The sequence below is a fragment of the Phoca vitulina genome, unplaced genomic scaffold (genome assembly GCF_004348235.1).
Source record: "Phoca vitulina isolate PV1807 unplaced genomic scaffold, GSC_HSeal_1.0 scaffold9, whole genome shotgun sequence".
In the NCBI taxonomy this organism is placed as follows: domain Eukaryota; kingdom Metazoa; phylum Chordata; class Mammalia; order Carnivora; family Phocidae; genus Phoca; species Phoca vitulina.
Window position 1 is genome coordinate 19,699,971 of NW_022589712.1, and position 18,250 is coordinate 19,718,220.

Here is an 18,250-nt window from a genome sequence, read left to right on the forward strand (position 1 = left end):
ACCCAGCCACCCCATCCCTCCCATCCCCCACCACTCCAGCAACCCTCCATTTGTTTCCTGAGATTAAGAATTCCTCATATCAGTGAGGTCATATGATACATGTCTTTCTCTGATTGACTTATTTCGCTCAGCATAATACCCTCCAGTTCCATCCACGTCGTTGCAAATGCCAAGCTTTCATTCCTTTTGATGGCTGCATAATATTCCACTGTATATACATACCAAATCTTCTTTATCCATTCATCTGTCAATGGACATCTTGGCTCTTTCCACAGTTTGGCTATTGTGGACACTGCTGCTATAAACATTGGGGTGCATGTAGCCCTTCGGATCCCTACATTTGTATCTTTGGGGTAAATACCCAGTAGTACAATTGCTGGGCCGTAGGGTAGCTCTATTTTCAACTTTTTGAGGAACCTCCATACTGTTTCCCAGAGTGGCTGCACCAGCTTGCATTCCCACTGACAGTGTAGGAGGGTTCCCCTTTCTCCCCATCCCCGCCAACATCTGTCGTTTCCTGACTTGTTCATTTTAGCCATTCTGACTGGTGTGAGGTGGTATCTCATTGAGGTTTTGATTTGGATTTCCCTGATGCTGAGTGATGCTGAGCACTTTTTCATGTGTCTGTTGGCCATTTGGATGTCTTCTTTGTAGAAATGTCTGTTCATGTCTTCTGCCCATTTCTTGATTGGATCATTTGTTTTTTGGGTGTTGAGTTTAATAATTCCCTCAACTCTATGGTCAACTAATCTTCGACAAAGCAGGAAAGAATGTCCAACGGAAAAAAGACAGTCTCTTCAACAAATGGTGTTGGGAAAATTGGATAGCCACATGCAGAAGAATGAAACTGGACCATTTCCTTACACCACACACAAAAATAGACTCAAAATGGTTGAAAGATCTAAATGTGAGACAGGAGTCCATCAAAATCCTAAAGGAGAACACAGGCAGCAACCTCTTCGACCTCAGCCGCAGCAACTTCTTCCTAGAAACATCGCCAAAGGCAAGGGAAGCAAGGGCAAAAATGAACTATTGGGACTTCATCAAGATAAAAAGCTTTTGCACAGCAAAAGAAACAGTCAACAAAATCAAAAGACAACTGACAGAATGGGAGAAGATATTTGCAAATGACATATCAGATAAAGGGCTAGTATCCAAAATCTACAAATATGTATTTCTTAAATAATAAGACTTGAAAGTTGAATTACTCCTTTTATCCATGGGCCGCAGAATGGATGTTTCTTAGCAGGCATGAAAACAACATTAATCTCATTGTACATCTCCAACAGAGCTCTTGGGTGACCAGGTGCATTATCAGTAAGCAGTACTATTTTGAAATAAGTCTTTTTTTCTGAGCAGTAGGTCTCAACGTTAGGCTTTAAGTATTCAGTAAACCACGTTGTAAACAGATATGCTGTCATCCAGGCTTTGCTGTTCATTTACAGAGCACAGGCAGAGTAGATTTAGTGTAGTTCTTAAGGGCCCTAGGATTTTCAGAATAATAAATGAGCCTTGGCTTCAACTTCAAGTCACCAACTACATTAGCCCCTAATAAGAGAGTCAGTTTGTCCTTTGAAGCTTTGAAGCCAGGCATTGACTTCTCTCTAGCTATGAAAGTCCTAGATGGCATCTTCTTCCAATAGAAGGCTGTTTCATCTACGTTGAAAATCTGTTGTTTAGTGTAGCAACCTTCATTGCTATCTTAGCTGGATCTTCTGGAGAACTTGCTGCAGCTTCTACATCAGCACTTACTGCTTCACCTTGCACTCTTATGATGGAGATGACTTTCCTTAAACCTCATGAACCTACCTCTGCTAGCTTCAAACTTTTCTTCTGCAGTTTTGCCACCTGCTAAGCCTTCATAGATTTGAAGAGGGTTAGGGCCTTCCTCTGGTTTAGGCCTAAGGGAATGTTATAGCTCGTTTGATCTTCTATCCGGACCACTAAAACATTCTCCATATCAGCAATAGGGCTGCTTCACCTTCTTATTATTTGTATGTTCATGGAATTAACATTTTTAATTTCCTTTAGGAATTTTTACTTTGCATTCACAACTTTGCTGTTTGACACAAGAGGCCAAGCGTTTGGCCCATCTCAGCTTTTGACATGCTCACTAACCTTAATCATTTCTAGCTTTTGATTGAAAGTAAGAGTCCACTTGCTTAAACACTTGTAGGCCATTATAGGGTTCCTAATTAGCTTAATTTTCAATATTAAGCCCTATTCCCTGTGCCTCAGGCAATAGGGAGGCCTGAGGAGAAGGAGCAAGAGAGGAGAATGGTTGGTCAGTGAGCAGTCAGAATACATACATTTATCAATTAAGTTTGCTCTTATATATATGTGGTTTGCAGTGCCCCCAAACAATGACAGTAGTAACATCAAAGACTACTGATTGCAGATCACCATAACAAATATAATGATAAAAGTCTGAAATATTATGAGAATTACCAAAATATGACACAGAGATATGAAGTGAGCAAATGCTATTGGAAAATGATGTGACAGACTTGCTCGTTGCAAGGTTGCCACAAACCTTGAATTTATAAAAAATGGAGTATCTGTGAAGTATAATAAAGTGAAATGCATTAAAATGAGGTGTGCCTGTACTTTGTTACTGAGACATTTTTTGCAATTCTGGCTCCCTTGAGTTTTTAGCTAGGTTTGCAATCCTTAAAGGAATTGACTAGAGTGAATTTTAATAACTATACAATGTGCTACATTTGGTGACGAAGGAAGAAAAAAATACACCTGCTCATCTCCTCATTAGAGAGGAATGCCAAACCCAGAAGCCCTTTAGGTCATACTCCCTAGTTACTGGGTAGTATTTCCATAAATCTCTAAAGCTGCATCTACATTTTGAAAAATTGCCTATGGTAATTTCTTGGGAATATACTTTTGCAGGAAGAAATTATTACTATGAAAAAAAGTATAAAAAGGAATGTTCAAAGCATGCTTTTTTTCATTCTTCAATGTTATTTTAAAAAGGTGCAGACACCAAGCCCATCTCTAAGAGATATCAGATAAAAAGCAAAGATCCAAATTCTCCCAAATATGAAAACACACCAGACATTGGCTGTAACTACAACTAGGACTCTGGGTAAGTACCTCAGGGAAAAAGTGTAAATTTCGTTTGTGCAAATGTCAGCCTTCCACAGTATATAGTTAAAACTCTGGAATAATCATTCAATAGAAGAGGTTATTGATTTTTACTCTCTAGAATAGTTAAAGCAATAATCCTCAATTATTTTTACTATCCATCAAAATTATAAAAAGAGAAATGGGACAGGATTAGGGTTACCAAGAGTTATGGGCTTTCCAGTAGAAAGAATCTTCACACTGGAACACCCACCCTTCCCAACACTTTCACCTCCTCTGGTCAGAACAAGAAATGAGCTCATATGAAAAATAATGGTGGCCAAAAGGCAGTTGGGTGACATATCCAAAGTGCTGAAATAAGAAGCTGTTGACTAAAAATCTTATATCCAGCAAAACCGTTTTTCAAAAATGAAAGTGAAATAAAGATACTCCCAGATAAGCAAACACTGAGTAAATTCATTCCTAGAGGATGTACCTCCCCAAAATAAATAAAATAAATATTAAAGGAAATAATTTAGGCTTAAAGCAAGTTACCCAAGACAGAAATTCAAACACACATACACACACACACACACACACACACACACACACACACTGCATAGGTAAAGGTAGTTAAGTAATTATAAAAAATAGTAGAAATGCATATTTCTTCTTCTTTCTCTACTTCAGTGATTTAAAAAGCAATTGTATAAAAGAATATGCATGTAATTTTATTTGGGGACCTATAACACAGGGAAATGGGGTTTATTTGACAACAGCACAAAAGTGGTGGGTAGGAACCAAGTTGTACCTGGTATATAAATGACACCAGAAGGTAACTTGCATCCATAGGAAAAAAAAATGTAGAGAATCTGAAATGGTAAATCAAATGGCAAATATAAAAATCCCAACGAATATATCCTTACTCTCTTTTCTCATGTCAGGTTCTATAATAGGCATAACTTATAAAGCAATAATTATGACAATGCATTACTAAGTTTTAATATTTATAAATGTAGTGTGTAACAACAGCACAAAAAGAAGAAAAAGGAAATAGAGCTATATAAAAGTAACATTTATATATCTCACTGAAATTAGGTTAGCATCAATTTGAAGTGGACTCGTAAGTTAAGATTATATGGTAAGCCCTAGAACAACCACTAAGAAAATAATTTTTAAAAATATAGTGAAAAAATGATTAAAGGAGCAACAGAGGAACAAAAAGACATGAATCATTGGGAAACAAAATATAAAATGGTAGATGTTACTCCAACTACATCAATAATTACATTATATGTGAAAGGATTAAACAATATAATCAAAAGGTAGAGGTAATAAGTCTAGATTTTAAAAAGTAAGATCAACTACATGCTGTCTACAGGATATATTTTATATACAATACAAATATGTTGAAAATGAAAGGATGGAAAGAGATATACAATGTAAACAGGAATCATTAAAAGGCAGGAGTAGCTATATGCTCATCAGGAAAAATGTAAGCTTTAAAACAAAGAGTCACTTGATATAAAGAGTAATATTTTCTAATGATAAAAGCATCAGTGTATCAGGAAAATACAGCTATTAGAAACATACATACACCTAGCAAGAGAAACTCAAAATACATGAAACAAAAACTAAGTTAAAAGGAGAAAAAGACAATTCAACAATAATATTTGGAGACTTCAACATCCCGTTTTTCATAATGGATAGAACTAGACAGAATATCAATAGGAAATAGAAGACTTTAACAATAATATGAAGAAACTAGACCTAACAGGCATTTATGGAACCTTCAGTCCAACAACAATAGAATACAAATCCCCCTTACATGCACTTGGAATATTCTCCAGGGAATAGCATATGCTACACAATAAAACAAGCCTTAATAAATGTAAAAGGACTGAAGTCACACAAAAATGTTCTTAATTATAATGAAATGAGTTTAGAAGATGAAAAGCACAATCTCTGAAATAAAAAATGCACATGATGGGATTAAGAACAGATTAGACACGGCCAAAAAGAAAAATCTGTGTACTCAGTCATAGCAATAGAAATTGTAGAAAATGAAGCAAAAAAAGAGAAGTGAAAAAAAAAAGACATATAATTTTCGTGTAGAAAAATATCAAGCAATCAAACATACATATAACTGGAGCCCAAGATAGAAAGAAAAGAAAGGCATAGATAAAAATAATATTTGAGGAAATAATAGCCAATCATTTTCCAATTTTGATTTGAAAAAACTATGAAACACATCAAGGCTTATAATCAAATTGCTGAAAATTTGTGATAAAAAGACATGCTTAAAACAATCAGAGATTAAAAATACACATTCAAGGAACAAAGAATTACAGCAGATTTTTCATCAGAAGCTACGCAAGTCAAAAAAATATAATTGATTAATATCTCTCAAATATTGGAATTAAAAAACAGCAACAATCAACCTAGAATTCTATACCAGGTAAATTTTTTTTTTTAATTAAGGTAAAATAAAAACATTACAGACAAAAAGGTAAAGAAAATTTATTTCAGCAGACCAGCCTCACAAGCAATGTTAAAAGAAATTCTTCAGAGAGAAGGAAAATAATGCTGAAGAAAATGTGGATTTACACAAAGGAATGAAAAAGTAATTATATAGGTAATTATAGAAAGTAATTTTTTTCTCATTTTTAGTTTCTTAAAAAGATAATTGACTATTTAAGCAAAAATAATAGTGTATTTTACACTTTATAACAGAATTAGAAGAAAAATATATAACAATAGAACATACATCAAGAGGGACAAATAGAAATGCTATAAAGTTCTTATACTATATGTAATATGGTATAATATTCTGGGAATGCGGACATTAATAACTTAAATATATTACAAACCCCATATCAACTATTCATAAAATAATAAAGAATCATAGCTAGTAAGTCAAAGATAAAGATAAAATGGAATGCTAAAAATATTTAATTAATATACATGCATATATACACTATTGTTTTTAACAAATGGTAGGCTATTTTAATGGAGAAATGATAATCCTTTCAACAAAACAGTTCTGGAACAACTGGATATTTTTAGGTCAAAAAAAGAGTATTCACCCTTATCTCATAACATGTATGAAAATTAACTCCAAATATATAATTTAATCATATATCTAAATATAGAAGGAAACACTATAAAACTTCTACAAAAATGTTTGTGATGTTGGAGTAGGTAAAGCTATCTTTGATAGAACACAATGAACATAGGTCATAAAAGAAGAAACTGATAACTGGACTTTCAAAATTTAAACCATTCTATCATCCAACAATCCTGTTAACAAAATCAAATTTTCAGACATACTAAGAGAAAATATGTATATTATAAACGATTTGGGTCCAGAAATTATACAGAACTTTTACAACTTCATAATAAGACTAACACCCTGATAACAAGATGAACATATACGTCTACAAAAGATTTCACCAAAAAAGATATTAAAATGGCAAATAAGCACATAAAAATATTCAACATTATTAGTCATTATGAAAATGCAAATTAAAACCACAACGAGATGCCACTGCCCACCCACCAGAATAGCTAAAAGTAAAAAGACTGACAATACTATTTTGGTGAAGATGTAAAGGAATTAGAACTTTCATACACCACTGGTGGAACTGCAAAACTGTACAGCCACTTCAGAAAATAATTTGGCAGTTTCTTATAAAGAAGCTAAATTAAGTTAAATTCAAAACTGGAAATGACCCAAATGTTCATCAATAGGAGAATGGATAAGCAAACTGAAGCATATCCATGCCATAGAATGCTACTCAGCAATAAAGAAGCTACTAATATGTACAACTGCATGGGTATCTAAAAACACTTTGCCAATTAAAAGAAGTCAAACATAAAGGACTACATTCTATATGATTTCCTCTATACAACATTCTAGAAAAGGCAAAAGTGTAAATGACAGAAAGCAGATCAGTTGTTGCCTGTGTCCAGAGGTTGGAGAGGAATGCTGGCCAAAGGACATTAGGGAATGTTTTGCTGTAATGGAAATATTCTATTTCATGATTCATATAGTTATGGTGCTTACATTACTATATAGGGTTACCAAAACTCATCAAAGAAACACTTAAAATTGGTGAGTTTCAATAATGCTGATTTGAAATGTATATACTCTTCGATCCATTCCCAAACATACTGAATTAAAATCTGAAGAAGGTGGAGCCCAGGAACTGATGTTTTTATGGTTTATGATATAGAGAGACAAGCAGCTGATGAGCAACTCAGTCATCAGATCCCAATTCCACAATTAGCAAGAAACAGTAGTTCATTGTTTAGCCCCGGGCAACCCTACACTCAGAGATGACTGGACTGATTTGCCACATGTTTAAATGCTTCCTACTCTGCATCTTGATTAGTCAGAAAACTAGGACATGATTATGCTTTCACAGGGCACGTCAACAGGCCATTTTGGGCATCAGGAGAGGACAGAAATACAAGAAATAACAGAGCTGCAAATAGTGTTTATTACTATTACTAACAGTACTACTGTTAATATTATTTACTACTCTCAGATATATCTTTACTTTTGAAAGAAAATCTTGAAGGCAAATACATTTTAAGAATTAAAAAAAAAAACAGAGCTAAAGTGGCAGAATAACAGGCAGTAGAATTAAAATTCATTTCATTTTTCCTTTCAAATATGTCCTGAAAGCAATTCATTCATAGTGAATGCCACCTGGGTGCAAAGCACAGATGTAGGCATGAGAGGGTAGTGGTTCTGAAACTTAACTCATCTTCAGTCTTTAAAAAAAGAAGATCCAAAGTCCTTCACCAAGAAATTCTATTGATGGTCTGGGGTGGGATCCAAGAATCTGCATTTATAAGTGCCCCTGCTGCTTCTGTTGTACAGTCAGGTTGCAAATAGACTATCATAGGAACTACAAAAATTGTATTAAGATAAATTCCCTATTGTCTTCAATCAGCCTCAAACACAAACTAGACTAAATCATAGTGACTTCCTTTTTCATCCATTCAAATTGAGCCAGTGCCTTATAAATACAGAGGGCACCCAACATCTTTCAGTGTTTCTAGTACCGTAAAGGCAAGTAGAGACCAAGATAATAGTCTTTCAGTTTTCAGATGTCTATTATCTGAAACATGGAAATAGGTATTGGTGTAAAGAAGAGTTAATCATTAAAATACAAATCAGCCACCCAATTATTGTGAAAATCCTGAACATTTCTGTGGCTGAGATCTATGCTCAAAATACTTGTCAGTATCCTACAAATAGTGTTTATTCTCCAGAGTACTCTAAACTAAATCTCCTCTCCTTCCCTAGAACACATTTTTCAGTCTTTTTCTAACAGTGTAATCTTCCACAAAGCTCTCATTAATCTGTCTGTGGAGAAGGGACTGCCTGTCAGTAGGTTAGCAATCATTTTCTGCCCTTGGGAACCTAGAGAAGGCCAGGTTATGTATCTGTTAAGTCGGACCATCATGCATCAGAAAATGTTCATCAGCTTTGCCAGCCTCTTGATTATAATCCATTTTGGTGGAGGTCACGCTTTACTGAAAGTCCACATTTATTTTATAATATATAACATTTACAATTTTGTTTGAAGGCTGAAAACTTTAGATATTTTCCACATTTTTTTCCATAATGGAAAGATGGGATCTAAAATAATTTTTCATTAAAAAAAAAGTGTGTGAAATATAATGCCATGGTATATCATCTTGTTCAAGGGTATAAAGGTAACTTTTCCAAATATGTGTTCTTGGAAGAAAGACAAAAACATTGCCTTGTAAAAAACAAGAAACAAAAAACAGGTATTTCCTTTGTTTTAAAATGAAACTGTAGCCTCTTTCCAGATAAAGCAATTGCTCCTTTTCAGCCATTTTTAAAAATATGTGCTTAATGTTGTTTGTTGTGCTTTCAACTCAAAAACCATGGTGTCAGTGTTTTCATGGATCAAGTTTTAGAATGAATTTCTCTGCAGTGACAGATAATGGAAAGTGGGTCTAGTGGGTTAGAAGATAAGAGTTGGGAGAGATGACAGATTAAACAGCACACAGCAATAAGGGATAGGCATTTGAAATGTAAGGACCCTACACTTATAGTTTGATTGGCCAGGATATAGTAGGGAGAGGGGGCAAAATGAAAGGTTATTGACTTCATGGTCTTTATTGGATGTTTCTTTTGTATAGTGGAGAAATTTAGAAGATGAGTTCATAATCCAAATAAAGAGGGCTAGGAAATACACAGTCAAATATGGCACACCCAAGATATTTAACCAAAGGCTTATAACAAGATAGAATATAAACCTGCTGTTAAGGGCTTCCCAAGATGAGGAAAACAGGGTGGATAATGTCAAAACCTGGCATAGGACTAAAGCCAGAAAGCTCTCATTCACCCTCTGAGAAGAGTGTGTTGTTAGGTCCCTACAGGAGATCTACCACTGACACTCAGCTACAGTTTAATAGGCAAGTAGGCATTTTATAATTAGAAAAATACAACAACCTGAGAGGCAAACAAAATGAGTTCTAATTTTACAGATGAATCCTAGAGGTAGAGGCTGACTGATGAACATCAAACTTTACCATGCTAGGTAAAACTTACTGATCCTGGAATGTGAAAGGAAAATCAAGGACCACAAAATGAAACCAGCTGCTCTATGACTCCCCAGGCTTTCTGACAAAATTATTGAATATTGACGACACCCAAATACTGTTGGGCATGATGGGAAAATCAATAAGCACATAAAACCTGTTCAACTTTGAGAAGGTTACAATTTGATATTTAGGTATCTGTATGATCTTATGGTATAGTAGTAAGCTCGAATCTTATTTCTACCACTTATTAAATTTAGGAATTTGGAATGGTTGTTTAACTTCTCTACCTTCCAAATCAACCCTTCAGGGCTGCTGTTAAGACTGGAGATATCAAATATTAATAGCCAAACACTCAATAAATGGTAGCTCTTATTATGTGCTCAAACACATAAACTATGCTCACTTTCACTTTCTTCAAATAAAGGAACAACATAAAAATTAGAACAAATTGATCAGTTAACAATTACAATTTTAATAAATAAAACAAGATTTCAGAGAACTATCACACACTTATTCCAAATTGGCTTCTATATAAGTATAGTTCCACAGATACAGACTACATGCAAAGAGAATAAGACTGTGGAGTCTCATGTTATGATAAAAAATAATCAGCTTGAAAAGAATAGCCCCTTTATTGAATTATCACTTAAAACTTTAATACTAGGAGAGAAAATGGATTCAAAGAAATAGAGAATAATTAAAAATATAAAACTTTCTTACAGAGATACTTCAGTTGACTTTCCCAAAGAAGGTAAATCTAAACAATAAGAAAGATCTCTAGAGGAGAGAGCAAACTGAAAGGAAACTAAGGGGAATGCTAGTATCTCTTAAGTAAAACAATCACAGCTTGACACAGTATAACTTAGTGATTAAGAGCATGAATTCTGAAACCAAAGTGCCTAGGTTCAAATCCCATCTCTGGCTTTACAGCACTTTTGACAACTTCTTTACTTCTCTATACATCAAAGTGGGAATAATATTAGCACCTTTCTCATAATACTGTTATGATAAGTTAATGTATACAAAGTGCTTAGAACAGTGCCTGGCATATAGGAAGGTCCAAACAAATGTGCTCATTATCATCACCATCATCACTAAAATTATAATTATAGATACGGTGAGCACAATTCTGAGAATCATGTCAAAAGAAGCAATTTCATAAAACTAAGATCGAACTTACTTTTTGCATAATGACTAATTTGTGGTTGGTTAACTTACTTGGTGACAATGTTCTGCCAATTTGTCCAAAGTCGAAGGTTTGATTTTCCTGTGGGTCTGTTGGCTACATTCCATGGCCACATTAAGACACTAATACTGACCAGCAGTATTTAACATATTCTCCTGGTTTTAATAAAGTGGTGGGTAAGAAAATGTAAATGGATTAATATAAATTCATGAATAACTTTAGAAAAAATGAATTGATAAATATGTTCCTGTTGATCATAGTTTTGTCATAGGTTGATAATTTTTGTAGAAGGTTGTCAAGTTTTGTCATAGGTTGATAATTTTTGTAGAAAAAAATAGACTCAGAGACAAAAAGTGACTTAAACAAGATCACATGATTACTCTGTGCCAGAGCTAGAACTCTCAGCCCATATAGCTTTTTGTTTGGTTTTTCCATTATCCTACATTCATTAAATATAGAATGTTTTTATTATCTTTGAGAACTTCTTATTTAAAAATTCTATTTCTGTTATTATACTTTATTATGCCATTATGAAAAACTTAGCCCCAACAACAGAAGCGGGATTTTAAGGCCATGGTAAGACTTCATTATGAGAAAAATGGGAAGCCATTTTGAGGTATTGAGCACATAAAGAGTGACATTACCTGACTTAAATTTTTAAAAGATCACTTTGCCTTAAGAATAGATGATGGAGCAGGTGGGGGGGGGGGGGGATGTGGCAAGGGTCAATTAGGAGCATATCACAATAACCCAGGTGAGCGACAATGGTGCCTTGGACCAGGATGGCAGCAACAAGAACGGCAATAAGTTGTCAAAGTCTGGATATGTTTGGATGGTGGCACCAACAACATTTCCTTTTATGTTCATGTGAAGTGTGAGAGAAAAGAGGAGTCATGGAGGCAAGGGAATATAAATCTTTCATTCAGGAAGTTCTACTTTTTTAATTAAGTGTCTTTTGCTGCAATCTAAACCACGACTTACTTATCTTCACCTCTATGAAAAGAGGTCCATCACCATCTATACAATGCCCTCTTGGAAATCTGGCAGCAGCCAGAATCATACCATGTGCTGTGAAAGAAACCAAACAATGGCTCCTGACCTCAAAAGAGTTTATCATCATTTAGTAAATGAAACCCCTTCAAGTAGGAGGGAGATATATTTGATGACACTGCATATGTAGCTAGAAGTTGCAACTTGATGTTAAACTAAAACCCTTCTAGACATGCCTGCAGAAATGAGAAGAGAATCACGCCCACCAAATGTCCATTGCCATGAGGGACAGAGGAGAGTTTGGGATAGAATTTATCCCTCAGAAAGTGGGAGAATCAAACATCTGAAGGGAAAGCTAATTCTAGGTACGGTGTAGTGTTACTACTTGGCTTGGTTCCCTGTTTAGCTCCCTATGGACTCATATCTGAACTGATCTCTCTCCCAGGGAAGGGAGATAACTGTGAACCAAGAATAAGAAAAGGCCATTTTCCCCCAAATCCTCTAAGATATGAGAGCAACAGCCAATACCACTCTGATAGACCCTCGAAGAATATAGCCCGGAAAGGCAGAGAAGCAGCAAGTGGGGCATAGCTTTGGCATCTCGAGGGCTCCATGGGTCACTGGCAATAACCACTGGCACGGGGAAGAGCATCCTCAGAAGTTCAGGTGTTCACTGTTATGACAGTTCCCTAGAATGTGTCAGCAGGACCCAGCAGAGGTAGGGCAGAGAGAGAGAGGAAAAAAGAAGTACATATCACATGTAGCTGACCTCTTCATAAGCAAGCATATGTGAGACTCAGAAATACTTGTATGAGCTCAGCTGCACTGCAGGTAGGCAAGAGCCAGAGAAGGAAGTTCACATCGCCATCTTCGTTCAATATTTAAATAATGATGATGGAATGAATCCTTTACACTCTAAATACTCACTGCAACATTTGTATAATTATATTTCACAATTAGGCAGTCTGTATATCCCAAAGCTCACATATTTGCCACATCTCTTTAAGCTCTCCAGAATCCAGGTAGATAGTGTCTTTAAGGATATTAAAGAGAATGAATTCTGAAAACACAGACAATTGTTCTTTTGAAAATGGTAAACATGAGAATATTTTTAAAACAATTACCCTTCATAAAAGCAGTCATTTTACAAAATTAATAAAAAGGGCTGAATATCTGCAGGCCACCTGTCCTGGTACATATGTTACCGACCTTATGCTGCATAACACTTCAACAATGCTGCTTACCTCCTTTTCACTCATAAAGGAAATAATATTCCTTTTTAAAATACTTGTTTTTAAGACTTGCTTTCTTAAGTGGCCTCACACAACTGCATCATGTTGAAGAAGCCAAAATGACATTTTGTGACAGTGTGCCAATTATACTTAAATTCAATAATTTTCTTAATCTTGAATTATATTTTGATCTTGATTCCATATCTCCTCATGAGAGAGTACTTCTTTGTTTCTTTATTTTTTTAGTTGGATTTATATCCTACCTTCTTCTCTAAAGTCTTTGAAGTGTCCTATACCTCCAGTACCAGATGATGATGAGATTAGTGTTACTACTACTGCAGTCATAACCACAAGTTCAAGGACAGAGGGAAAAGTCTGGAGAGGATGTCCATACCATTACTACTTAGCTTCCTAGAGAAGACAGCCAGGGTTTGAGGTATTTCAACAGGTGAAGTATAGATTTTATTCTAGCCAACAGAGGAGATGGAAAGAGAAAAAGCAATCTGGAAGATGAGTATGACAAAGTCAGGGATCAGTGGAGGCTTTCATTTAGGTAAACTCAGTAGGTTCCTTGGAAAAATTTAGCAGTTCCTTTGTGCAATATTATAAGTAGGCAAGTTAAACAAGATACCTGTTACATCAAAAACCCTATGAAAGATACAATGATACTGAAAATCTATTCCCACACAAGTACATATGATCTAGAAAGAAGAGCAGAGGTCTTGGAAGCCACCGCCTGCTATTTCAGGAGTCACATGCTGAAAGCATCCCTCAGCCATCCCATGTGTGTAAAAGCACACATTATTAAGATCTACAGCTCAGCTGCATATTTTCACTTGCATTTAGCCAGCCCTTTAAATTTTGTATCTTACTATGTATTTCCATCTTCACTGCTACCCTCCATCCACCAATACTCCATTAAGATTCTTATGTTTAGGAAGTGTGAAGACAAGCATGTGTGTGGTTTGAGGGCCAGAGGATTGGAAGGGGCCCAAAGCATATGAAAAGAATAATTCTTCAGAACAAAACAGCAACAACTTCCCACCTTTTTCTGAAGTAGTCTCATCATCTTGTCATGGACTACCCTGCTCTTGTCTAGCAGGAAAATGATGATAGCCCCACTCTCCATGATCCAGAGTTAAGGTTCAGCCCAGCAGAGCACATCTTACCCTCTTTGAAGTCAGGGAATCCAGATTTGTGAGAACAAGCATATGTGGGCCAAAGTGTGTGTGTGTGTGTGTGTGTGTGTGTGTGTGTGAGAGAGAGAGAGAGAGAGAGATTGAGATTTACCTTCCAATGAGTGAGAACTCTCCCACGACGCCCAGGCGCCTCATGGCACTCAGGAGGCCTCGGACCGTCATGCCTTCGCAGAAGCAGACCACCACTCTGGCTTTGGGAAGCCTCTCCCGGAGCTTGCGCAGAAGTCGGTCAAAACTCTTTTCCCCAGCATTGCTGTAGATTTTGTCTGAATGGGCGATGCAGAGGCCTTCCTGGGCAGCCAGCTCTTTGAAAGCATCCATTCCGCTCTCCCCATAATTCCCTGTCCAGAAACAATCAGCAGATGTTCAAGACAACCTGGCAGCACAGCACTTACAAGCTGGAATAAAGACTCGTTAGTCACAAGGAATAGAGAGGACAGACTTGCCCAATAATTTGTAAATATAACTGGAACTGAAGGAAGATCTGGATGGATTCAAGAGAGTCATCAAATGCAATCAAACCACCAACACTGAGAAGATAATGAGAAACTATCTAACCAGGGCATCCACAGTGAAACAAGTTTTGAGAAATGAAGGACTACTGCCCTATTTTACAACAGTGACTGGTAATGGTTGTCACAGATTTTTAGCAATGTGGGAGAGATCAGCACATTGGGTAGGCGGTCAACCAGCACCATGAGAAGGCCTCTTCATTTGAGGGCTCACTTCTGCTGGCTGCCAGTCAAGAGGCAGATACTCACGGTGGTGGCAAACCCTGCGACACTTCAGGAAGAGTAAGCTAAACAAACGGAACACCTGGCCCGGCCAGAATAACCAGACAAGAAGCAGCTATGTGGTTTAGTCAAAATTCACCATCCTCTGATGAAGTGACAGGATTATGGGAGATTTTGGCCTTACGTTCTGATTTTTATTTTAATATCATTCTTACAATAAAATATACTTTAAAAAACTAAGAACACATAAAAAAAATCAATGAAATAAAGTAAATATTACATTGTGCCAGCTTCCTGTTTCTCTATTTCACTGATGACTTTAGCCCCCATCTTAATGTCCTCTATACCTCTACTCTTTTCCCCAAGTTTGGGGATTTTGACACCTGTGTAGATGATTCAATACCATGTCCTCCAAGTTTCTCAACCCCCTCCAACCAATAATATTTCCAATAACCCACCTACTTCCCTGGCCACACTTTTGACCTTGTTGTCACAAATGTTTCTAATATCTCTGAATGTGGATGTCAAACATCCCACTCTCTTTATCCCCTCTTGTCTTTCAAGCTCATATATTCTACTACCCCCACGCCAAGATTTCTTCAACTTCATCACCACCTCAAACCAATTCACCTCCCCATCTTTCTTTCCATCCTTCCTCTCATTTGCCTCTTAGCCCAGCTCATATCTCATACCCTATCCTCATAATCACTCCCTTACAAATTCTTTAACTGCCTTGTGTCTTCCTGACAAAACCCCAGTGCTAGTTAAACCCAACCATTTACCTATTCCACCTCTACACCTGAGGACCTAAGTATGTCTAGAAAAAACTAAAAATCTTGATGACTGGTTAATTAAAAATTCATGAGCATTCATGCCAAAAGAGGCATTCGATAGTGCAAGGAAATTATACTACATCTCCTCCATTAATAAAATCTCCTAGTCTCTAACATGATTATTTCATCCTTACTCTTCCCTCCTTAAATCTCCAAACTTAATGACCCCACCTCTGACCCTCATCTCAGCTGGGATCCTCATTTCATATTTCAACAAAGACACAGAAATAATCAGACAAAAACTAACTCAGCCATACACCACATCTACAAAGCTTTCTTTGTTGGCACTTATTTCTCTGGCATTCCTCCTGTTGTAAATTTGAAGTGTTTCTGCCTCAGGATACAGCCAACTCCTACTCATAAACACTAGGTCTCATTGCTTTTTGTCTATTCAAGAATTTTCTCCTGCAATTGTCCCCTCTCTTTTGTAAAAATCAGTTATTTCCTTCCAATGGTGTTAATCAAAAATAAAAAATAAAAACCTTTGCACTTTTTTCCCCACTTAAGTTACTACCTCATTCTCTAGTCCTATTCATAGCAATGATAAATGTCTAGGTCAATGTGTTTGCTTCATCATCTCCCATTCTCTCCTTTACCACTCTTCCCATTACCTCAGAATCTTCTCCTGTCAAACTCTTCTCTTGTCAAGGTCACCAAAAATTTCCCTGTTGCCTATTTTTTTTTTTTTTAAAGAATTTATTTATTTGACAGAGAGAGACACAGCGAGAGAGGGAACACAAGCAGGGGGAGTGGGAGAGGGAGAAGCAGGCTTCCCGCGGAGCAGAGAGCCCGATGTGGGGCTCGATCCCAGGACGCTGGGATCATGACCTGAGCCGAAGGCAGACGCTTAACGACTGAGCCACCCAGGCGCCCCTCCCTGTTGCCTATTTCATGATCTGTTCTCTGTCTTCTTCTTCATTAACCACTCAGATGCACTCAACAGCTGACCACAGCCTCCTTGAAACACTTTATCTTCTCAGTCTCTGTGATACACCTTCTCATGGTTTAGTCACCACTCACTGACTACTCCTCAATGTATGTGCTAGATTTTCCTCTGCTCAACCTCCAATATTTTCATGCCACAACCTGATCTCGTCTTCATCTCTACTCTCACCCTAATACACTCATTCAGTCACATTCCTTCGAACACCATTTGAATATTATAGTTGAACCCCAAATATAGGTCTTCAGACTAGATTGCCCTTTAGAGCAAAAGATTAGAATATTCGATTGCATCCTTGATATATCCATTTATAGACATTTCAAACTTAACATATCTGAAACAGAATTTTTTCCCTCTCCACCTTGCAAACCCACTCTTTCCAGACATCTGCGGTTAGTAAATAATGCCATTACCCACCCCATTGCTCAATAACAAAGTTTAGGAACTCTCAATTTCTATCTTTCTCTCATGTTCCAGGTCAGTTCCACAGACTATCTCTCAAACATTTCTAAGCCAGTCTCCTCCATTTCAACCTCTGCCATCCTAAACCAAGTGTCTTGGGTCAGGTTTCCTAAAAACATAGCTGAGATGAAGATTCTTGTTCAAGTTATTTATTGAGAAGAGGAGCAAGAGAATCTGTGAAGGACAGGTGGGGGATGCTAAGCAGGAATGTCATTCAGCTAGTGATTAGCTTTAGTCCCAATTCCATAAGGAAGTGCTACAGCACAAACTGTAGCACGGAGTTAGCCCCACCTTTAGGAAACAGAGCCCTCCTGTCAATCAGTCATCGGCTAAGGTCATCAACAAGGCAGGGGAGGTAGAGCCTCCCAGGCAGGGGTCAGCTGAGATTTACAAAAGCCTACTTTCACAGTAGCTGGGCGAACGGTGCACAAGGCAGATAGGGAATCTGGGCAGGCCGCTGACGGCATCCTCTATTCTAAGTAACTATCAGTTCTTGCCTAGACAACTGCCCTACCCCCTGATTGTTCTCCCTGTTTCTACTCTTGTTCCTAATGATTCATTCCACACATAACAGAGTGATCAGTTAAGATGGAAATCAGGTTATATCACACCTCTTCAAAAAGCTTCAATCACTTCCCAACACACTTGGAATGATACCAAAACTCCTTTCCCTGAACTACCAGCCTTTACGTGGACTGAGCCTTCCAACTTCCCCAACCCCATCTCTGCCCACTTCCTCTCCCCCACCTTCTCTAGACCCATAGATGTCTTTCTATTCTTGGGATACCCTAAACTCATTCATGCCTCTATATTAGCTGTTTGTATCACCTAAGTGATCTGAAGTGTTTCTGCCTCAGGATACAGCCAACTCCTACTCATAAACACTAGGTCTCATTGCTTTTTGTCTATTCAAGAACTTTCTCCTGCAATTGCCCCCTCTCTTTTGTAAAAATCAGTTATTTCCTTCCAATGGTGTTAATCAAAAATAAAAAATAAAAACCTTTGCGC

At 37.0% G+C, this 18,250-nt stretch overlaps 1 protein-coding gene across 5 annotated transcripts in view; it reads right to left on the reverse strand.

The window, feature by feature from the left end:
- The window catches only part of GRM1 (glutamate metabotropic receptor 1), a 395,415-nt gene that overhangs the window by 265,612 nt on the left and 111,553 nt on the right, over positions 1–18,250 (reverse strand). For all 5 annotated transcript variants that reach the window (XM_032407709.1, XM_032407710.1, XM_032407711.1 and 2 more), the window contains exon 3: positions 14,362–14,611. In XM_032407709.1, the coding sequence (XP_032263600.1) occupies positions 14,362–14,611 (250 nt within the window). The remainder of the gene's footprint in view (positions 1–14,361; positions 14,612–18,250) is intronic.